Source organism: Mus caroli, unplaced genomic scaffold (genome assembly GCF_978045245.1).
Source record: "Mus caroli unplaced genomic scaffold, Mus_caroli_1 scaffold_12, whole genome shotgun sequence".
NCBI lineage: Eukaryota > Metazoa > Chordata > Mammalia > Rodentia > Muridae > Mus > Mus caroli.
In genome coordinates, this window is record NW_028227267.1 from 11280696 (window position 1) to 11304079 (window position 23384).

The following is a 23384-nucleotide window of genomic DNA, read 5'->3' on the forward strand; positions in this document are numbered from 1 at the left end:
TCCACAGTGTTCAAATAGATATCACAGGAATTGAGAAGTAAATGAGGTGTGTGGGTCCCTCCTAGTGAGCCAGAGGCAGTGAACCTCCCAGGAAGGTATGGTGTGAACAAGGTATCTGCTTTGTGCTGGACTCCAGCCACCTCTAGTACAAGTCACTCGCTCAACCTGTTCTCTTCCACATAACTCCCACTGACTTCATGAAGATTGTCCCAGATGTACTACAAACTACAGAGGATGCGAAAGCTCTGTGGTCAAACCGTCTGGACCTTGGCTACTGCAGACAGAACAATATTGATTGCATTCACTTGTGAACAGTATGTAGACCACAGCCAGTAGCCATGAAGTCGGGGTGGGAGTGTGTTGTCATTCAGCTAGCCAAGAAAGGCCCTGGCTGACCCCAGCCCTAAACAACACCTTTTGCACACAGGTTCTTGGTACCTTCCGGTGTTCAGAGCAGACCCTAAAGGAAGCCAAGTCCTTCCTGAGACAGGCAGATCCAGGATGGGGAACCCAGGGGATCGAGTGTCACTGGGGGAGACCTGGAGCAGGGAAGTGCACCCTGACATAGACAGTGAAAGGCACTCCCCGTCCTTCAGTGTGGAGCGGCTCACCAACATCCTTGATGGAGGCATCCCAAACACTGAGCTTCGGAGGAGAGTTGGTAAGCAGAGTGGGAGGCCAAGAGCTGGATTTGAACCTATTTGCTTCTCTAGAACAGTCTGGTAACCAATTCTGCACTCCTTTAACTAAGAATCCTTTCTGTTGTTGTTGCTCGTTGTTTTGAGACAGGGCCTCATGTAGCCCAGGCTAGCCTCAGACTGTGATGTAGCCAAGGATGACCTAGAACTTCCAATTCTTCTGCCTCCATCTCTCAAGTGCTGGGATTAAAGATGCAGGCCACCATGCCATGATCCTATGGTGCATGGGAACCAGTGTTGTGGATTAAACCCAGAGATTTATGAATTCTAGTCAGCCCTTCTACCAACTGAGTTCTATCCATAAACCTAGGTTCTCTCTCGAGTAACAAACTAATCCTTGACACCACACACCTGGCAGAGCTCTGCAGGAGTGGACAAAGCACATTTCTCTCCTTGTGGGTCTCAATTGTTTCATCTGTTAAATGACAGTGACAGCTGGCTTCCTTTCCAACACCATGAGGCTAGTGTGTGGGAAAATTTGATGTTGTCAGGAACCTTATCCAAGCCCATCAAACCCCTCTGTTCTGTTCTGCTGCAGAAAGCCTCATCCAACATGACCCAGTGTTTAATTTGAAGCATCTTTACTTCATGACCCGAGATGAGCTATATGAGGATGCAGTTCAAAAGAGATTCCATCTTGAGAAGCTAGCCTGGAGCCTGGGCTGGTCAGAAGATGGTCCTGAACGCATTTATGCTGACAGGTGCTCATCCAGGGCAGCCTCATCAGAAAGGCTTGCCTGCAACCCATGACCCCAAACAAACAGTAAAGAAGGACTTACTGGAACACTAGGATGCCTGATGCCTCTTCCCTCCTGAGCCCTACCCAGGTTGTAAGTTTAGTGACCTGTCTTCCACAGGCTAGTCATCTATAGCATCTCTTCCCCCACAGAGTCCTTGCTGGATATAACAACCTAAGCTTACATGGTATTGCCATGAATGCTATCAGAAGCCTGGGCTCAGATGAACAGATTGCTAAATGGTGCCAACTCGGCAAAAACTTCCAAATCATCACAACATATGCCCAGACAGAGCTGGGACATGGTAAGCCAAAGCTGCTGCATGCAGAGGTAATGTACAACTCTGGAAGGCCTATTCAAGTTCAGAGATGTGCAGACTAATTCAAAAAATCCCAGCAGATGGCAGTCAAGGGTCCTGAGGAAGTAGTGCCTTTTCCCAATGTCACATGCACTGTATGAGCTACCAGGGGGCAAGTCATTTCTTTTTTTTTTTTTTTAATATTTTTTTATTACGTATTTTCCTCAATTACATTTCCAATGCTATCCCAAAAGTCCCCCATACCCTCCCCACCACTCCCCTACCCACCCATTCCCACTTTTTGGCCCTGGCGTTCCCCTGTACTGGGGCATATAAAGTTTGCAAGTCCAATGGGCCTCTCTTTCCAGTGATAGTCTACTAGGCCATCTTTTGATACATATGCAGCTAGAGTCAAGAGCTCCAGGGTACTGGTTAGTTCATAATGTTGTTGCACCTACAGGGTTACAGATCTCTTTAGCTCCTTGGATACTTTCTCTAGCTCCTCCATTGGGGGCCCTGTGATCCATCCAATAGCTGACTGTGAGCATCCACTTATGTGTTTGCTAGGCCCTGGCCTAGTCTCACAAGAGACAGCTATATCAGGGTCCTTTCAGCAAACGTAGCCTCCAAACGATGACACCATTGCAAGTCATTTCTTTTGGAAGCATCAGAATATGTCCTCACACAGCCCACAGATAAAAAGGAGATAGGTCTGTGAGTACAGTCAGGAGCTGACCTTATCGAGCCCCAGGCCCACCCAGAAGCTACTCACAAGTGAGTACCCAGCCTTGGTCCAGTAGTCTAACTCTCCTCCTTGATCCCAAGGGACATACCTGCAGGGCCTGGAGACTGAAGCCACCTATGATGCAACCACCCAGGAGTTTGTGATACACAGCCCTACACTGACTTCCATCAAGTGGTGGCCTGGGGACTGTGAGTATCCTCCTTCCTACCTCCCTGTCTCTCCTCAAGGAAAACAAAGCCGGGGCTGAGTAGCACTAACTTTGATGCCTAACAGACATCAGGTTGATTTCCTGTTCTAGGCTACTCGCTTTGAGATCAACTGAAATAGATAAGATGCTAAGAATTTCCGTAGTTAGTGACTGGAAGGTCCCAAAGGAGTTTTGAGTAGATTAGGAAATGCACCCAACCTGAGGGCAATGAGGTTAAGAACATGCCACATCACTGCCCACAGACAACACATGTGTAAATGCACACAACACAAACAATACCCCCACATACAGATATGCAAGCATTCAACACACAGAAATACACTCTGCCCTCCAGCGTCACAGATATACACATCAGGAGCTGTTCCCGTAGACACACGTGCATTACACAACATACACACACTGCTCCATGACACACATAGGCAATATGTACACACTGCCCATACATAGACACGGTGCAAATGTAAACATATTGCCCCCCACAAATATGCATGTACTCAACACACACATTGTTGTCATACAGACACATCTGTGCATATACATACAACACATACAACCTCCCAAATACACATATGTATGTACACAGCACACACTATCCCCATACAGACACACCTAGACCTGTACACATGCATTGCCTCCATGCAGAAACATGTACACAAAAATATGCACACTGCCCTGTCATAGGTACTTGTACATGTATAGAGTACATACACTGTCCACCCAGACACACTTGTGTGTGTGTGTATACACACACACACACACACATATATATATATATATATATATATATACACACACACACAATACCCCATACATACACACCACCTAGTTGTGTCCCAAAGGCTTCCAACAACATCTAGCCTCCCGAGTTAACACAGTAGGATTGCCACCTACTGGAGCAGAGCACATGCTCTGTGACTAGTTACTAGAAATCCTCCCTGCCACTCCACACCCAGACAAGCTCCAATCACATGGATGGATACAAGGTGGCAGCCATCTCTGAGCTCTAAGACAGGATCCTACCAAGAGCCCCTTTGAGACATCATTTCTAAGGAGTGCACTGTAGCATTTGGAGACCCAGTGACAAAACACCTGGTGTGGAAACTGACTAAATATGTGCACTCAATGAAAGCAGGGCAGGGGACAGAATGGGAAAAGCAAGGCAAGAAGAGGAGAAGGACAGGACAAGGACAGGAGAGGTAAGGGGGACAGAGATGAGTGAGCAGCCAATATCAAATTTCCAGGGAAAAGAAACCCATCTTTAAGGTCAGGCAGATGTGGTTAAATTCCAGCTCTGCCCCTCCAGACCTTCAGCGTGTCACTCTGTACTCTGAGCCTCAGTGTCCTTATATGGAAAATAAGACTCCTCTTACTTCAGCCAAGAGCTAAGCTCTAGCTGGGTTTTGATAATAAATGGTTGCACTCATGATGGGGCTGACAGAGGAGTGGTCCATTAGCTGTTGTGGTCGGGCACAAAAAGTCTTTAAAAGTTTACTCACTTCAAACTCCTTACCAAGCCAGTTACTTTTGCTCTAGCCAGGATCTTTGTGACAAATTTTTCTGTCATCAGTGACTTTCCAAGGACCCAAAGGTGTCTATCTATCAACAACCTAAACCCAGCAGACTGGAGCAAGACATGATACATAGGGCTTCCAGTGATAGGACTCTCTTCTTTCTGCCTCAGTGGGACGGACAGTCACCCATGCTGTGGTCCTAGCCCAGTTGATCTGCTTAGGAGTCCGGCATGGCATGCATGCCTTCATTGTGCCCATCCGGAGCCTAGAGAACCACACCCCACTGCCAGGTAATCCCCGCTGCTTCCTCAAGGACCCATCCACCCACCTGGAAGATGGTCCCACCAACCTACCCAGTCCTGAATCTCCAAGAGACACAGAGAAGCTTGGATATGTCTCCCTTGTCTAGAAGGGATCTAGTTGACAGAGCTAATGTGATCTGGATGCTAGACTGGTATAAGATTCAGCATCTGTCTGACTTCAGCTTGCTTACTGATGCCTGAGTCACAGTATGTGTGTGTGTGTGTGTGTGTGTGTGTGTGTGTGTGTCTGTGTGTCTGTGTGTCTGTGTGTCTGTGTGTCTGTGTGTCTGTGTGTCTGTGTGTGTCTGTGTGTGTCTGTGTGTGTGTCTGTGTGTGTGTCTGTGTCCGTGTGTGTGTGTGTCCGTGTCCGTGTGTGTGTGTCTGTGTGTGTGTCTATGTGTGTCTGTGTGTATCTGTGTGTGTGTCTGAGTGTGTGTGTCTGTGTGTGTGTGTCTGTGTGTGTCTGTGTGTCTGTGTCTGTGTGTGTGTCTATGTGTGTCTGTGTGTCTGTGTCTGTGTGTGTGTCTATGTGTGTCTGTGTGTATCTGTGTGTGTGTCTGTGTGTGTGTGTGTGTCTGTGTGTGTCTGTCTATGTGTATGTGTGTGTCTGTGTGTGTGTCCGTGTGTCTGTCTGTCTGTCTGTCTATGTGTCTGTGTGTATCTGTGTGCATGAATACACACCTGCCATACTGCATGCACTCAACTGACATTCTCATCTCTACCCTCTTCTAGGAATAACAGTTGGGGACATAGGCCCCAAGATGGGGTTGGAAAACATAGACAATGGCTTCCTGCGACTGAACCACGTGAGGGTTCCCAGAGAGAACATGCTCAGTCGCTTTGCAGAGGTTAGATACCTGGGAGGGCTATGAACCCAGACTGCCTAGGAAAGGGACTTTCCCTTTACACAGCTGCCACAGGCTCTGGGTCTGCCTCAGCAAAGCTGAGTTTGGACCACAATCCCACTTCTCCCCAAAAGAGTTTCAGGGGTGCCACAGGTCAAGATAAAACTGAGCTTAGGAGCACAATGGTGTCTGGAAAATCTTGCCACTTTAAGCCTAAGACTTCCCACGAGAAAATACTTAGCACATGGTTTCAGAGTAGTCATAAGGTACAGTGACGAAGCAATCCCCAGAAGGGGGAGGAGCTGAAGGCGAACGTGTTGCTTTCCTGAAATCAATTAGAGAACAGATGTGCCCCAGATGCTGACAGAAGTCCTAATTAGCTTTTTTTATGGGGATAGCATGAAGAAAAGATGTAGCTGCGAGTGTCTCCTGGTTTCAATGGCAGATCCATCAGGATTCGCCACCGGAGGATTTAGATTTAATAAGGCTTACAAGTTAGGATTTTAGTTGCTGCGCTCAGTGATTGAGTGTCCGTTGTTTCTGAACTAAGTGTGCATTGCGTTTTCCTTCAAACGGTGGCTCATCTGGGTTCAAGAGAGAAAGGAAACCCATTCAGATGGTTCTCATGGACCAAATAAACTCCACTCAGCATCTTGCCAAGTCCAGATGTTTACTCAAAATCTACATCCAAGACAATTCCAGAGAAGCAACCTACAGATACTCCAATCTATTCTCATAGATACTTCTACTGGACCTGCTCCTTCCTATCCACAGATGGTTCCACAGACCCTGGACAGCAGGAAAACAGCCAACTCTCCTAAGACTGGAACCCCCATCCCCATTTTCTTAGGTTTCCCAGAGACATGTCACCCCAAAGATCATGATGACTCAAAAAAGAAAAAGAAAGAGAGAAAGAGAGAAAGAGAGAAAGAAAGGAAAGAAAGGAAAGAAAGAAAGAAAGAAAGAAAGAAAGAAAGAAAGAAAGAAAGAAAGAAAGAAAGAAAGAAAGAAAGTCCTAATTAGCCAGCTTTACCTCTTTAGGTGTAAAAGATGGGGATTCCCATGCAAGCATTTTTACGTGTCAGTGATCATGCTGCACCAGGGGTCTGCTTCAGATGAGGAAAAGTGGGATGCCTGCAGAGACAGAAGCTCATGGAGGTACAGCCTGGGGTAACTTGGCTCCAACCCAGAATCTGTCTTTGTTGCACACAGGTCTTGCCAGATGGTACCTACCAGAGGCTTGGGACACCACAGAGCAATTATCTTGGCATGTTGGTGACACGGGTGCAGCTGCTGTATAAAGGATTGCTACCCTCCCTCCAGAAGGCTTGCACCATTGCTGTGCGCTATGCAGTAATCCGCCACCAGTCTCGTCTTCGGCCTAGGCAAGCGGCACCCAAAGGCTGACCCTGGCAGACATAGCTAACACTCAGTCCCACACTGACACCAGCTCTCCCAGAGCCATGGTGTTGGGGCAGGTCACACACAGATACACACACACTCACACGCACGCACACACATGTATGCAGTTCAGATGGGATCTCGGGCTCCCTCTACTCCACTGACAGACTGTGTGGTCTAACCTGTTCCTTATCAGTGTGTGGCCCTATCAGGCTCTGTGTGACCATACCTTCCACCCTGCACCATCTGCTCAGACTGTTTGCTGAGTTCCAGCTTGTTCTACATGCCTATGGCTAGCTAGAGTGTTTGTGTCTGCCAGTTGTCAAGGCTGGTTGGTTGTTGTCAGGTTGTATGTGGTAAAAGCCAACGGCCTCCAACTGCATGAGGCTGAACTCATGCTGCTTGGCTATGAGAAGCTTGGTCTAGACCCTTTCTTGTCATCGGCACTGCATCTGGCTCCTGTTCCCTCCATTCCATGGCACAGAATGGCAAGGGCTGCTCTATGACACCCAAGAGAGAGAGAGAGAGAGAGTGTGTGTGTGTGTGTTCTTCCCAAGAAGAATACACTAGTTACATTTAAAATTCATGGAAACAACAGTCTCTGGGGATAGGTCCCAAATGGACACACACTCTCAAGATGCAGCAAACCATGGTGAGAACAGGAAGTGGGGATACAGCACATCACAGCCTAACAGTTCATGGTGCTCAGGAGAATTTTTCTCCCAGCCCTGCTGACTGGCCCTGGGCTTGATAAGGCCCTCCCAGGTCTGTGTCCTGCCTGTACTTAGTGAGGTCACCAGGACTGAGCGGCCCTAGGACCTGGCGTTATTTGATGCCATGGGCCCCAGGCATGGCACCAGCCTGCCATAAACATACTGAGGATTAGATGCCATGCAGCCACGGGCATACACCCTTCTTTCTTCCTCAGCTTCTATGTCCATAAAATAGAGGTGAGACAGGCAGAGTTTCAGAGGTGGTAAGGGTCAAATATGATAAAGCCACAAAGCTTGAATTCCAGACGCCATTACTCTGTCCCGGGAGCAGAGGTATCTCACCCTGATTATGTCACAGAGATGGACATAGAAGACTTCCTTTTCTTATGTGTCTTTGGACCCAAGTTCATAGCCTAAGGGTTGTTAAGCTCAATGCATTTCCTATAACACAGCAGGCACACGGAGGGTCATGAGTCATCAGTGGGGCAGGACCACACTCCTTCATCTGGTCTTTGGGGCCTGATTGTTTGGAGTTCAGAACCTTTCAGACTTTCAGCTAAGATAATGGTTGTATATGCTGTGGACATTTATACAGAAAAATACATATGGATATTGGTGGTAGGTGAGGTTTAAAACCCAGTAGCCTCATTTCAGCCTTTCAGTGGTCCATTTGTATGGCTTGACAGTGTCAAGGTGAACTCCTAAACCTTTGCTTCTTTTCTCTGCTCAGTGACCCAGAGGCAAAAATCCTGGAATACCAGACGCAGCAGCAGAAACTCCTTCCTCAGCTTGCCGTGAGCTATGCCTTGCATTTCATGGCCATCAGCCTCTTACAATTCTTCCACAGTTCCTACAGTGATATTCTGAAGAGAGACTTCAGCCTCCTGCCTGAGGTACACTCTGCTTCCTGGGAACTGCTTATAGAGGGTGGCAAATGCTGTTCCAGTTGTGGGGAAATTACTGCAGCTGGGCTCCCATAGGCCCTCAGTCTCCCAATGTTAAAGGCATCAGAGAAAATGGACCATAATATGGAGATCCACTGGCCCCTGACCCCTAGAGAGTTCCAACAATGTTAGAGGTAATGCCAGGGTGGAGGACACAGATACACAATCCATGGTATATGATGGAAACCCAAACAACTCCAAAGTCATTTGAATGCATTTGATGGCATACTTTTGCCTGCATTAATCTGATTTATCCTACTGGCAACAAAAATAACAGAACCATCAATGTGTTCAACTGCCAAGACTTCCCAGAGTCCTTCACCATAGTATGCACACTTCACAGGCTCTGCTTTGCCTTTGAAAAATCCAAAAATATATCAGACCTAGAGAGAGCACTGTGTTCCAAGCTGTGCATGGGTTCAATATCCTCAGTCTTTGGTGAGGCTGGGACTCACAAACGCCTTCGCTCTGTGTAGGCGCTATGACTTGAAAGCATTGCATCATTAAGTCTGTCCATGGTATCCATCATTTACATTCTTAATTTGCAAGTAAGGAAACTAGAATAGGAAGGAAGAGGAGGCCTTTCTCCCAAGGGTGTAAAAGCCTGAAAGATGGATAGGGGTTTTCAAGAACCAAAACCTTAAGCCGGGCTGCTGAAGGCATCTTCTGCCAGGCTGTTCAGATGTCCCAGCAAACTTTCATAAACGCAGTGCCTTGCACACAACACAAATTAATTTCTCACTCTTCTGGAGGTGCCCAGCCTCTGTCATACTGACTGCTTGGTAAGGGCCTTCCTGCTGTGTGGTAAGATGGCAGAGAATGAGTGGAGGGCACTGAGAAAGGGGACTTGAGTTTATAACAAAGCAACTCCCACAATATAGAACTCAGTCCCATGACAGCATAACCTATCCATGGCCCAGAAACCCTCAAGGCCCAATCACCTCTTAAAACAGTTAAGACGACAATTATAGGGCCAGCAACATGGCTCAGTGGGGAGAGGTGCTTGCTGCTAAGCCTGACAACCTCAGTTCAATTCCTAGAACTCACATAGTAGAAAGAGAAAGGTTCCTCCTGCTAGTTGTCCTCTGACCTCCACACATGCACTGTGGCCATACACCTGCATGCGTGCACACATGTGCACATACACACTCACACATACACAGAGGGGTCAGTGGCAGGAAAGTTTCCAAAGGCAGCAATTGTAATTCAGCCCAAGTTTTGGAGAAGGTATTACAGCCATTGCATCCACTAACACTCCTAATGAAGGATTCCCGGAATCCACGCCAAAGGTTTACTCCTTACTCCATTACTTTGGGGTTCAGATTTCAACAAATAAGTTTGGGTGGACAGGTGGACCATGGCACCCTCCTACAACCCAGGAAATGGGCTGATGGTACACACATGCCTTCACTGGCAACTCTTCCAAACTTCTGCCTACTGGCAAGTTCCCATGAGCCTTATAAAACAATGGGCCCACTCCTAGAAGCCCCCTCTTCTGAAGATCCTGGCGACACTGTGTCTAGAACAGGTTTTTCCTTCATTCTTACAGGCCCATGGCCACACTTTATAACTGTGTGTCTTTGCATGATCCTTAACCTCTGAGTATTAGCTTTGTCTGCCACCTCACAAAACAGCAAGATAAGCATGGCACCAATCTCACAGCCATGGACAGCATGCTGCAAGTACTGAGTACAAGCCTGGATGGTACTACAGGGTCCTTCTACTCCTTTGTTCTTGCAGCTCCATGCACTGAGCACTGGCATGAAGGCCATGTTTTCAGACTTCTGTGCTCAGGGAACAGAGATCTGCCGCAGGGCCTGCGGGGGACATGGCTACTCAAAGCTGAGCGGCCTACCGACACTGGTCACTCAAGCGATAGCCTCTTGCACGTATGAGGGTGAGAATACGGTGCTCTACCTGCAAGTGGCCAGGTAAAATCCAGACATTTCCAGACCTCTGCCCTACCCTTGGGAGCCCCCTAAGGTTCCATTCAGGGAGGCCACGGAGGAAGTAAGCTTTGGGAAAGTACCTTCGGAGGGTTGTCCAAATCCCAGTGTGTCCCTAGTCTGCCCACTTCCCCCAGATTACCTGCTGTTCCCAGCTGGGCCGTCTATCTGTCTCACACAGACAATAGCATCAGGCTCCATCCCGGACTCTTGCTCCTCCTCTGTCCTCATTTCTCCATAGGCAATCAGGGAGCCCTTGGCCAAGCCTAAAGAAAATTGTATCTTTGTCTCACTTAAAATGGTTCATTAGCCTCCCTGTACCTGAAGGAAACGCCACAGTATGCACTGCATCTTCAAGTCATTATGACCCAGATGCTGCCTATCTCCATATCCAACCTGCTCAGGTCCTCCTGCCCCTGCTGCCCACGCCACCCTTGACCCCTGCCACCTAAAACCACCTAAAACTTCTTTTGGAAGTTATCACAATCTGTAATTGTCTACAAGTTTTTGCTTAGCTTTTTAGCCATATTTCCTAGCTAAACCAGGACTTCCTTGAAGGCAGGCACCTTCCTGTCTTGCTCACTGAAGTATTCCAGGCTCAGCCAAGAGCAAACACGAACAAGGCTCCACCCTGAGAGGCAGGAGGAAACCACACTGGCCTCCTCCAAACACGCTGTTTCTTGCGAGCTGTTTCTCGCGAGCTGTTTCTGATGGTCGATTCTCTCACACTCATTTATTCTCTGGCAATTGAACAGAGCAAATACTTCAATATCCAAGGAGAAAGGAGTTCACTGGCAAATACAATATATAGCACTTACTGGATTTTTCTTTGCCACATTATACAAATAACGCAAGAGCATGCATTAGGCAACCTGCAGCCTACACTTGACAAGCAATTCACAAGTGCCTCATTCAGTTCTACATGCTCACGCTGTTAGGCAAGTAGCATCATTCCCATGGTCCTAGGGAAAGTGAGACAAAGGGAGACACAGACAATTCTAGAGCTTCACGGTGGTCTGAGAGGAGCCAATGGGAGGCCGGAGTCGTCTGAGCACAGCGGCCTCACACAGAAGCAGCCTGGAGCTGCTGTCTGTCCATCTTCCTCACGCCAGCATCCCTTCATACATCTGACTCTGTGCAAAGGTCACACTGTACTTACACCCTAGGTCCCGAAGCAGAGGACCTGATGCTGAAGCTTCTTCTTGCACAAGCATCACAAGGGATCCAAGAGAGCCTGGCCCAGCTCTGCAGCCCCTGTCACTTGTTAAAGAGCATAGCACTTTGGGTACATCTCAGTGAAGGTCCTACAGAAGATGGTGGCCCCGGGGTTGGGATGAAAAGTGGCTGTCAGGAAGAGGCTGGGCTGAGGCCTCCTGGCTCTCCCCACTGGAGCACAGCATAAAAATGCATGCCCGTGGGAGTGAGGGCAGCTGGGGTGGGGGCCCCACAGAGTCTCACACTGTCTCATCTGTCTCTGCTCCCTCCTAACCCCAGGTTTCTGATGAAGAGCTACCTGCAGGCTCAAGTGTCCCCAGGATCCATACCACAGAAGCCTCTCCCTCAGTCTGTCATGTATCTCGCCACACCAAAACCAGCCAGGTGCCCAGCCCAGACAGCAGCTGACTTCCTCTGTCCAGAAGTCTATACCACAGCCTGGGCATATGTGTCTGCCAGGTAAGCTAGTGCCAAGAAGTCAGCAGCATCCCAGCAGGGGTAGGCTCCTACACTGGCACCTCTCAGACCAGCTGGTGGACACCACTGGGCAGTGCTCTACAAACCCCTGCCATCCCCAGCCTCTCCAGACCTCTTAGCTCCTGTCTCCATGGCGACAGAAGAAGGGACACCTCACCCTCAGCCATGGACCACAGTCGTCTCTTTATCCCCTCTGGCTAGTGATGGGAATGCCCTGAACCTTTAGGTTCCTGTGGTGATTTCCAATGTCACAAATGCACTCAAACACAAATCACTGTAAATGAAATGATCTGCGCGTCAAAACAAGGAGAGTAAGTGATGCTTTAAGTCTGAGATCTCCCACAATCTAAAAGTAATTTTCAGAGGCAAGTTTATTTCCACAGCACCCATGTGAAATATCCAGGCGTAGCTAAGAGTCCTTGTAAAGCCAGCGCTGCTGGTTATCAGCTTTATTCCACGTACGCTGAGCAACCCTGCTCAAGGGAGTACAGCAGGGAGTGATAGAGGGGGACTTATGCAAGTACATGCATCCTGCAACACACACACACACACTTGAATACATGTGCACACACATTAAACAAACAAACAAACATTGGAAGTAATTTTCAAAGGTGTGATTATACCTCAGAATAGAAGAACCAGGTTATTTTCGGGGTCTAGTAGAGGCCAGGGAACGTGATTGAAACCGAGGACCCAGAGCTAGAGGAGTGGTTGAATGATTAAGAGAAGTTACTGCTCTTGCAGAGGACTCTAGCTGGATTCCCAACACCTACACGGGGTAGTTTACAACTGCCTACAATGTAACACCAGTTCCAGGGGACCTGGCACCCCCTTCTGGCTTCCATGGGTGCCTGCATGCACATGTTACACATAAACTCACAGAAGCACAAATACATGAAAATACATAGATCTTTTTTAAGAACAATATTCTTTGTTGTTGTGGCGCTTACTGTGTAGACTGTGCTGCCCTCAAGGTCACAGAGATCTGCCTGTCTCTGCTTCCTCAGCACCAGGACTAAAGGCATGTATCACCATGCCTGGCTTAAGCACGTGAATTTTTTATTGTTTATTTTAATTTTCTGTGTATGAGTATTTGTATGCATGCATACAAATGGACATGCAGGGCCATGGATGCCAGCGTTGGCACTGGATGCCCTGCAGCTAGAGTTACAGAACGTTATGAGCTGCCCTGCAGATCCTAGGACTTGATCTTGGGTCCTCAGGAAGAGCAGCCAGTGTTCTTAATGCTGAGCCATCTCTCCAACCCAGAACATGAATTCTATTTTTAAAAAAACCCAAGAACTTGTACGTTCTGCCATTTAACAAGTATCACCAATACCGACTATATGTCAAACATGACTGAGTGTTCCAGAAGCTGAGGAAGGAGACGCACAAAGGCAACCCCCATCACTGCAGAGATTCAACTACTAGAAGGGAACTTTCTGAAACCTGCTTCAGAACAGAATGCCACAACTGGAGCAAACATTTCCAACATCTACTAAGAAAGCTTCCATTGCAGCCTGTGTCCCAGAGAGGGTAACAGCTGCTTTAGGATCATGGCAACTTGAGATATTTGCTTGTTCATTGCACAATACTTTTAAATGCTTACCACTTGCCAGGCATTGTGATCAGAAGTGGGGATCCACCAGGAAACTAGCCTGATGACTACGCAAGGCACACAGAGCTAAGATATCTGGGAGGCTTGGGGAAGGGAAAGACAGACTAAGGGGAATAAAAGGCCACTCTGTGCTTCTGCCTTGGAACTCAATGTGCCGTCTGCTTATCAGTTCCCTGACAAAGCAGAGTAAATGTTGCTTAATAAACAGTTTGCTTTACAACAAAATTCCAAGGGTCAGACGGACACGCAGGGGTGGAAAACAGAGTGAAGGTTAACAGAACAGCAAATGACTAGGTTAGCAGCTCACAGGGCCAGGGTGGGGGGTGGTTTTCTAGTTTTGTAATTCAATACCTGAGGTAGGACTTCTAACAGAATTGTCTTTTGAAATAAAAAACAAATATTCTCCCTGTCTGGCCATTGGAGCTAACCAACAGAATGGCCTGAAGTTACCTGAAACCCTAAGGTGGGCGGGGTGGGGGGGGACCCCAGGAGGCTAAAGCAAGAGGGTGGGAAGTTCCAGGTCACTCTAGGCGATACACTGTCTCAAAAGAGAAAAAGGAAAGCCTTAGCCCTATTCCTTATTAGCTGTGTGACCCTGAACAAGTTAATTAACTTCTCTGGGACTCAGTTTTTCCCACCGTACATTGGGAATGCCTGCCCTTAAAGAGACATTTATAAAGCAGTTAGCTCTCAGACAGGTCAGTGAGAGACTCCAGCAGCCCATCAGTTCTCTCTTTCCTTTGGTCTCTAGGCTCATAAGAGATGCAGCACAGCACACACAGACCCTCGTGAGATCCGGGGTTGACCAGTACGATGCTTGGAACCAGACTTCTGTCATACACCTTCAGGCTGCTAAGGTGAGCTGCCTGCCAGCTGAAGCCTCTGGGATGTGTTCTCTCTTCCAGGCAGGACACTGTTCTAAGAAAACTCGAGTTCACATTCTTCCTCACCCCTGCCCCACAGGGACTGCCCTCCTCTCTTGTAGTCCAGAGAATTTTAACCAAAGGACTTATTTCCAAAGCATTTTGCTGGCAGCTCTTAGGAAGAGGTAGTGAGGCGATTCTACTGGATTTGCTTCAGGTCATTCAAACAGCTCCTCCCAGACAGAAAAGCAGGTCAAGTCTCTCCTTAGCCCCACAGGCAATCCTGGGATGTCTGATTCAATTTCCATTATCCTTGGTGTTTGTGCAAACCTCACTATCAATCGGCAAATATTTGAGCATGTGCTCTGTGCTAGCACTGAATACAAAACAGCGAAGATACTGCCAGCAAACAGCTATAATCAAGGATAGGGGAGGAAATGGCTGCTCGTTACACTCCCTACAGAGCCCAAAGGACTTGCCTGAAGAAAGGGGTGAATGGGCTAAGACTTCATGCAGCAGTTGGCTGTCTGAGGGTGGTAGCAACTTGGGAAAGGTTTCCCAGCAAACAGAGCAGGAGGTATCAAAGCAGGAAGAAAAGGCCTGGTGCCTCCAGGTGCCTGGGAGGCATTACAGGTCTTCCTGAGGGCATGCCGAAGCAGATTTAAGCTAAAGTGAGGTAGGCGGAGCAGGGAGGGCACGAGGAGGTTGGGAGGCCAGAGGCCTTCTGATGCTAGTAAGGCGGCTACTTCTTTCCCTGGCAGGGGCAGACTGCACAGTTTGGGAGGAGTGGTCAGAGCCTCTTTCTAGAAGAAGCGTCCATCCTGAGGGTGGCTCCGCCATGAGTTTGGTGCAGGCGTGGGGAGAACCAGAAAGTGGTTAAGAGCCAACAGAGTCAGACCTCTCCATAGCCTAGTGAATACCTAGTTTCAGCTAGGATGCCTTTCACACGTACCTCAAGCCACATCCCACAGTGCACACACATGAACACACTGCCTTAACATGGAAAACAGTAAGTAGCTGTTTTCTTGAGAAAAGTGAGGCTGCTGTTCTTCAAGTACCCCAGGCTAGCCTCCAATGCTCATGTATTCTTTCTACTTTCTAATGCTTCTAAAACTATCTTGAGCAAAGTGAGGAATCCATAGGCCAAGTTTCACACTTTACCCAGCCTCCAATGCACACACACACACACACGCACGCACGCACGCACACACACACACACACACCCCAGTGACACCTGGAATGAACAAGACAAAACGTTACGACCAGTCCTTGAGGAGACACACATACTCCAGCCATCTTGCCAAGTTTCCAGAATGATCTGTGGATATGGGAATGAGTGTCAGCGCATCTTTGTGTCTTCATAGGCTCACTGCTACTTCATCTCTGTGAGGAATTTCAAGGAAGCTGTGGAGAAACTAGACAACGAACCAGAGATTCAGCGTGTGCTTCAGAACCTCTGTGACCTCTATGCCTTAAACGGTATTCTGACTAACTCAGGGGACTTTCTGCATGATGGCTTCCTGTCTGGGGCCCAAGTGGACATGGCAAGAACAGCCTTCCTAGACCTGCTTCCCTTGATCCGGTGAGTGATTGGTACTTGAAACCATGTTAGACGCTGGTGCGCGGGCCAATTCTCACACCAAGACCTTGCAAACTTGGGGCCTGGACAAGCTGACACTTAGCACAATTATACCAAAGAAAGCATCAGGACTTAATGAAAGAAACTTTAGAGGAATTGGGAGAAAGTTAGAAATCAATGTGCTTAAGAATAAACTAGGAGCCGGGCATGGTGGCACACGTCTTTAATCCCAGTACTTGGGAGGCAGAGGCAGGCGGATTTCTGAGTTCGAGGCCAACCTGGTCTACAGAGTGAGTTCCAGGACAGCCAGGACTATACTGAGAAACCCTGTCTCAAAAAACAAAAAACAAAAAAACAAAAAAAAAAAGGAAGAAAAGAAAAAAGAATAAACTAGGGCCAGGCAGTGGTAATGCATGCCTTGAATTCCAGCACTCAAGAGGCAAAGGTAGGCAGCTCTCTATGAGCTTGAGGCTAACCTGGCCTACAGAGTGAGTTCCAGGATGGCCAGGGTTACACAGAGAAACCCTGGCTTAAAACTCCATCCCCCCAAAAAGGGATAAATTAGTCCCTCGCTTGAACTCTTCAACATTCACAAGGAGTAATGTCTAAGAAGTGTGAATAAAATCAAGGCTGCTACATATGAGCATGCTAATACCAATTTTCATCATAACCAGCATTTAGCGAGGTTTGCGTACTATCATATGCAGCATCTCATTTAATCCGTACAGCCTTGGAACTGGATTTAATGTCCCTGTTCTGCTGAGGAAGAAGTTTCGCTTATATGAGTGAACTTATGTACCATGCGTGACTAGGCTGAGGAATTAGGAACACTCAGAGCTTTCTAACTGCTGACCACGTGCTCTTCTGTGTTCAGGTGGAGGGGTGTCTAGCTTATGTATATGCTATGCATATCCACGTCCAGCTTATGTATAGGCTATGCATATCCGTGTCCCTGTTGAATGTGCTTTAAGTAAATTTGTACCAAGTCTAATTAATTTATTTTGATACTCCCTTAGCTTCAAGATAATCTTTTGGACTAAGTAATTTATATACTGATTTATAAAGCAGCAATAGATACCTTTAAATGTAGAGTTGATCCTGTAAAATTTAGAGTCAAGAATACAAGCAGTATTCATTCTGTTATATTTTTTTAAATTTTTTATATTTTATTAGGTATTTTCCTCATTTACATTTCCAATGCTATCCCAAAAGTCCCCCATACCCTCCCCCCCCCCCCCCGACTCTCCTACCCACCCACTCCCACTTTTTGGCGCTGGCATTCCCCTGTACTGGGGCATATAAAGTTTGCAAGTCCAATGGGCCTCTCTTTCCAGTGATGGCCGACTAGGCCATCTTTTGATACATATGCAGCTAGAGTCAAGAGCTCTGGGGTACTGGTTAGTTCATAATGTTGTTCCACCTATAGGGTTGAAGATCCCTTTAGCTCCTTGGGTACTTTCTCTAGCTCCTCCATTGGGGGCCCTGTGATCCATCCAATAGCTGACTGTGAGCATCCACTTATGTGTTTGCTACACCCAGGCCTTGTCTCACAAGAGACAGCTATATCTGGGTCTTTCAGCAAAATCTTGCATGTGTGTGCAATGGTGTCAGTGTTTGGAAGCTGATTATGGGATGGATCCCAGGATATGACAGTCTCTAGATGATTCATCCTTTCACCACAGCTCCAAACTTGGTCTCTGTAACTCCTTCCATGGGTGTTTTGTTCCCAGTTCTAAGAAGGGGCAAAGTGTCCACACTTTGGTCTTCATTCTTCTTGAGTTTCATGCGTTTAGCAAATTGTATCTTATATCTTGGGTATCCTAAGTTTCTGGGCTAATATCCACTTATCAGTGAGTACATATTGTGTGAGTTCTTTTGTGATTGGGTTACCTCACTCAGGATGATGCCCTCCAGGTCCATCCATTTGCCTAGGAATTTCATAAATTCATTCTTTTTAATAGCTGAGTAGTACTCCATTGTGTAAATGTACCACATTTTCTGTATCCATTCCTCTGTTGAGAGGCATCCGGGTTCTTTCCAGCATCTGGCTATTATAAATAAGGCTGCTATGAACATAGTGGAGCAAGTGTCCTTCTTACTAGTTGGAACATCTTCTAAATATATGCCCAGGAGAGGTATTGCGGGATCCTCCGGTAGTAATATGTCCAATTTTCTGAGGAACCACCAGACTGATTTCCAGAGTGGTTGTACAAGCTTGCAATCCCACCAACAATGGAGGAGTGTTCCTCTTTCTCCACATCCTCGCCAGCATCTGCTGTCACCTGAATTTTTGATCTTAGCCATTCTGACTGGTGTGAGGTGGAATCTCACGGTTGTTTTGATTTGCATTTCCCTGATGATTAAGGATGTTGAACAGTTTTTCAGGTGCTTCTCTGCCATTCGGTATTCCTCAGGTGAGAATTCTTTGTTCAGCTCTGAGCCTCATTTTTTAATGGGGTTATTTGATTTTCTGAAGTCCACCTTCTTGAGTTCTTTTTTTTTAATTTTTAATATTTTTATTACATATTTTCCTCAATTACATTTCCAATGCTATCCCAAAAGTCCCCCATGGCGCCCCCCACTTCCCAACCCACCCATTCCCATTCTTTTGGCCCTGGCATTCCCCTATATTGGGGCATATAAAGTTTGCAAGTCCAATGGGCCTCTCTTTCCAGTGATGGCCGACTAGGCCATCTTTCGATACATATGCAGCTAGAGACAAGAGCTCCGGGGTTCTGGTTAGTACATCATGTTGTTCCAACAATAGGGTTGCAGATCCCTTTAGCTCCTTGGGTACTTTCTCTAGCTTCTCCATTGGAAGCCCTGTGATACATCCAATAGCTGACTGTGAGCATCCACTCCTGTGTTTGCTAGGCCCCGGCATCGTCTCACAAGAGACAGCTATATTTGGGTCCTTTCAGCAAAATCTTGCTAGTGTATGCAATGGTGTCAGCGTTTAGAAGCTGATTATGGGATGGATCCCTGGATACGGCAGTCTCTAAATGGTCCATCCTTTCATCACAGCTACGAACTTTGTCTCTGTAACTCCTTCCCTGGGTGTTTTGTTCCCAATTCTAAGAAGGGGCACAGTGTCCACACTTTGGTCTTCATTCTTCTTGAGTTTCATGCGTTTAGCAAATTGTATCTTATATCTTGGGTATCCTAAGTTTTGGGCTAATATCCACTTATCAGTGAATACATATTGTGTGAGTTCTTTTGTGATTGTGTTACTTCACTCAAGATGATGCCCTCCAGGTCCATCCATTTGGATAGGAATTTCATAAAATCATTCTTTTTAATAGCTGAGTAGTACTCCATTGTGTAAATGTACCATAATTTCTGTATCCATTCCTCTGTTGAGGGACATCTGGGTTCTTTCCAGCTTCTGGCTATTATAAATAGGGCTGCTATGAACATAGTGGAGCATGTGTCCTTTTTACCGGTTGGGACATCTTCTGGATATATGCCCAGGAGAGGTATTGCTGGATCCTCCGGTAGTACTATGTCCAATTCTCTGAGGAACCGCCAGACTGATTTCCAGAGTGGTTGTACAAGCTTGCAATCCCACCAACAATGGAGGAGTGTTCCTCTTTCTCCACATCCTCGCCAGCATCTGCTGTCACCTGAATTTTTGATCTTAGCCATTCTGACTGGTGTGAGGTGGAATCTCATGGTTGTTTTGATTTGCATTTCCCTGATGATTAAGGATGTTGAACAGTTTTTCAGGTGCTTCTCTGCCATTCGGTATTCCTCAGGTGAGAATTCTTTGTTCAGCTCTGAGCCTCATTTTTTAATGGGGTTATTTGATTTTCTGGAGTCCACCTTCTTGAGTTCTTTATATATATTGGATATTAGTCCCCTATCTGATTTAGGATAGGTAAAGATCCTTTCCCAATCTGTTGGTGGTCTTTTTGTCTTGTTGACGGTGTCTTTTGCCTTGCAGAAGCTTTGCAACTTTATGAGGTCCCATTTATCGATTCTCAATCTTACAGCACAAGCCATTGCTGTTCTATTCAGGAACTTTTCCCCTGTACCCATATCTTCTAGGCTTTTCCCTACTTTCTCCTCTATAAGTTTCAGTGTCTCTGGTTTTATGTGGAGTTCCTTAATCCACTTAGATTTGACCTTAGTACAAGGAGATAGGAATGGATCAATTCGCATTCTTCTACATGATAACCACCAGTTGTGCCAGCACCATTTGTTAAAAATGCTGTCTTTTTTCCACTGGATGGTTTTAGCTCCCTTGTCAAAGATCAAGTGACCATAGGTGTGTGGCTTCATTTCTGGGTCTTCAATTCTATTCCATTGGTCTACTTGTCTGTTGCTATACCAGTACCATGCAGTTTTTTTTTTTTTTTTATCACAATTGCTCTGTAATACACCTTTAGGTCAGGCATGGTGATTCCACCAGAGGTTCTTTTATCCTTGAGAAAAGTTTTTGCTATCCTAGGTTTTTTGTTATTCCAGATGAATCTGCCAATTGCCCTTTCTAATTCATTGAAGAATTGAGTTGGAATTTTGATGGGGATTGCATTGTATCTGTAGACTACTTTTGGCAAGATAGACATTTTTACTATATTGTTCCTGCCAATCCATGAGCATGGGAGATCTTTCCATCTTCTGAGATCTTCTTTAATTTCTTTCTTCAGAGACTTGAAGTTCTTATCATACAGATCTTTCACTTCCTTAGTTAGAGTCACACCATGGTATTTTATATTATTTGTGACTATTGAGAAGGGTGTTGTTTCCCTAATTTCTTTCTCAGCCTGTTTATCCTTTGTGTACAGAAAGGCCATTGACTTGTTTGAGTTAATTTTATATCCAGCTACTTCACTGAAGCTGTTTATCAGTCGTAGGAGTTCTCTGGTGGAATTTTTAGGGTCACTTATATATACTATCATATCATCTGCAAAAAGTGATATTTTGACTTCTTCCTTTCCAATTTGTATCCCCTTGATCTCCTTTTGTTGTCAAATTGCTCTGGCTAAGACTTCAAGTACAATGTTGAATAGGTAGGGAGAAAGTGGGCATCCTTTCTAGTCCCTGATTTTAGTGGGATTGCTTCCAGCTTCTCACCATTTACTTTGATGTTGGCTACTGGTTTGCTGTAGATTGCTTTTATCATGGTTAGGTATGGCCCTTGCATTCCTGATCTTTCCAAGACTTTTACATGAATGGGTGTTGTATTTCATCAAATGCTTTCTTTGCATCTAACGAGATGATTATGTGGTTTTTGTCTTTGAGTTTGTTTATATACTGGATTACGTTGATGGATTTCCGTATATTGAACCATCCCTGCATCCCTGGGATGAAACCTACTTGGTCAGCATGGATGATTGGTTTGATGTGTTCTTGGATTCAGTTAGCGAGAACTTTATTGAGGATTTTTGCATCGATATCATAAGGGAAATTGGTCTGAAGTTCTCTATCTTTGTTGGGTCTTTTTGTGGATTAGGTATCAGAGTAATTGTGGCTTCATAGAATGAGTTGGGTAGAGTACCTTCTGTTTCTATTTTGTGGAATAGTTTGTGAAGAACTGGGATTAGATCTTCTTTGAAGGTCTGATAGAACTCTGCACTAAACCCATCTGGTCCTGGGCTTTTTTTTTGGTTGGGAGACTATTAATGACTGCTTCTATTTCTTTAGGGGATATAGAACTGTTTAGATCATTAACCTGATCTTGATTTAACTTTGGAACCTGGTATCTGTCTAGAAACTTGTCCATTTCATCCAGGTTCTCCAGTTTTGTTGAGTATAGCCTTTTGTAGAAGGATCTGATGGTGTTTTGGATTTCTTCAGTATCTGTTGTTATGTCTCCCTTTTCATTTCTGATTTTGTAATTAGGATGCTTTCCCTGTGCCCTCTAGTGAGTCTGGCTAAGGGTTATCTATCTTGTTGTTTTTCTCAAAGAACAAGCTCCTTGATTGGTTGATTCTTTGAATAGTTCTTCTTGTTTCCACTTGGTTGATTTCGCCCCTGAGTTTGGTTATTTCCTGCCTTCTACTCCTCTTGGGTGAATTTGCTTCCTTTTGTTCTAGAGCTTTTAGGTGTGCTGTCAAGATGCTAATTGTGCTCTCTCTAGTTTCTTTTTGGAGGCACTCAGAGCTATGAGTTTTCGTCTTAGAAATGCTTTCATTGTGTCCCATAAGTTTGGGTATGTTGTGGCTTCATTTTCATTAAACTCCAAAAAGTCCTTAATTTCTTTCTTTATTCCTTCCTTGACCAAGGTATCATTGAGAAGAGTGTTGTTCAGTTTCCACGTGAATGTTGGCTTTCTATTATTTATTTTGTTATTGAAGATCAGCCTTAGTCCTGATAGGTGATCTGATAGGGTGCATGGGACAATTTCAATATTTTTGTATATGTTGAGGCTTGTTTTGTGACCAATTATGTGGTCAATTTTGGAGAAGGTACTATGAGGTGCTGAGAAGAAGGTATATCCTTTTGTTTTAGGATAAAATGTTCTGTAGATATCTATCAGATCCATTTGTTTCATAACTTCTGTTAGTTTCACTGTGTCCCTGTTTAGTTTCTGTTTCCATGATCTGTCCATTGGTGAAAGTGGTGTGTTGAAGTCTCCCACTATTATTGTATGAGGTGCAATGTGTGCTTTGAGATTTACTAAAGTTTCTTTAATGAATGTGGCTGCCCTTATATTTGGAGCATAGATATTCAGAATTGATAGTTCATCTTGGAGGATTTTACCTTTGATGAGTATGAAGTGCCCCTCCTTGTCTTTTTTGATGACTTTGGGTTGGAAGTCGATTTTATTAGATATTAGAATGGCTACTCCAGCTTGTTTCTTCCTACCATTTGCTTGGAAAATTGTTTTCCAGCATTTCATTCGGAGGTAGTGTCTATCTTTTTCTCTGAGATGAGTTTCCTGTAAGCAGCAAAATGTTGGGTCCTGTTTGTGTAGTCAGTCTGTTAGTCTATGTCTTTTTATTGGGGAGTTGAGTCCATTGATATTAAGAGATATTAAGGAAAGGTAATTGTTGCTTCCTGTTATTTTTGTTGTTAAAGTTGGCATTCTGTTCTTGTGTTCTTTTAGGTTTGTTGATCTTCTTGCTTTTTCTCAGACGTGGTTTCTGTCCTTGTATTGGTTTTTTTTTTTTTTCTGTTATTATCCTTTGAAGGGCTGGATTCATGGAAAGATAATGTGTGAATTTGGTTTTGTTGTGAAATACTTTGGTTTCTCCATCTATGGTAATTGAGAGTTTGGCTGGGTATAGTAGCCTGGGCTGGAATTTGTGTTCTCTTAGTGTCTGTATAACATCTGTCCAG

The 23384-nt window shown here is 45.7% G+C and overlaps 1 protein-coding gene across 4 annotated transcripts in view; it reads left to right on the plus strand.

Moving 5' to 3' along the window:
• Positions 1-23384, plus strand: part of Acox2 (acyl-CoA oxidase 2) — a 40904-nt gene that overhangs the window by 1541 nt on the left and 15979 nt on the right. For 3 of the 4 annotated variants that reach the window (XM_021181870.3, XM_021181868.3, XM_085828378.1), the window contains exons 2-13: positions 428-661; positions 1237-1399; positions 1588-1739; positions 2559-2666; positions 4368-4487; positions 5232-5347; positions 6557-6729; positions 8189-8351; positions 10143-10333; positions 11843-12022; positions 14410-14515; positions 15886-16103. In XM_021181870.3, the coding sequence (XP_021037529.1) occupies positions 502-661; positions 1237-1399; positions 1588-1739; positions 2559-2666; positions 4368-4487; positions 5232-5347; positions 6557-6729; positions 8189-8351; positions 10143-10333; positions 11843-12022; positions 14410-14515; positions 15886-16103 (1850 nt within the window). In that variant the 5' untranslated portion in view covers positions 428-501. Of the gene's footprint in view, positions 1-203; positions 315-427; positions 662-1236; positions 1400-1587; positions 1740-2558; positions 2667-4367; positions 4488-5231; positions 5348-6556; positions 6730-8188; positions 8352-10142; positions 10334-11842; positions 12023-14409; positions 14516-15885; positions 16104-23384 lie in introns of all 4 variants that reach the window. The other variant, XM_021181869.3, reaches the window with a different exon arrangement.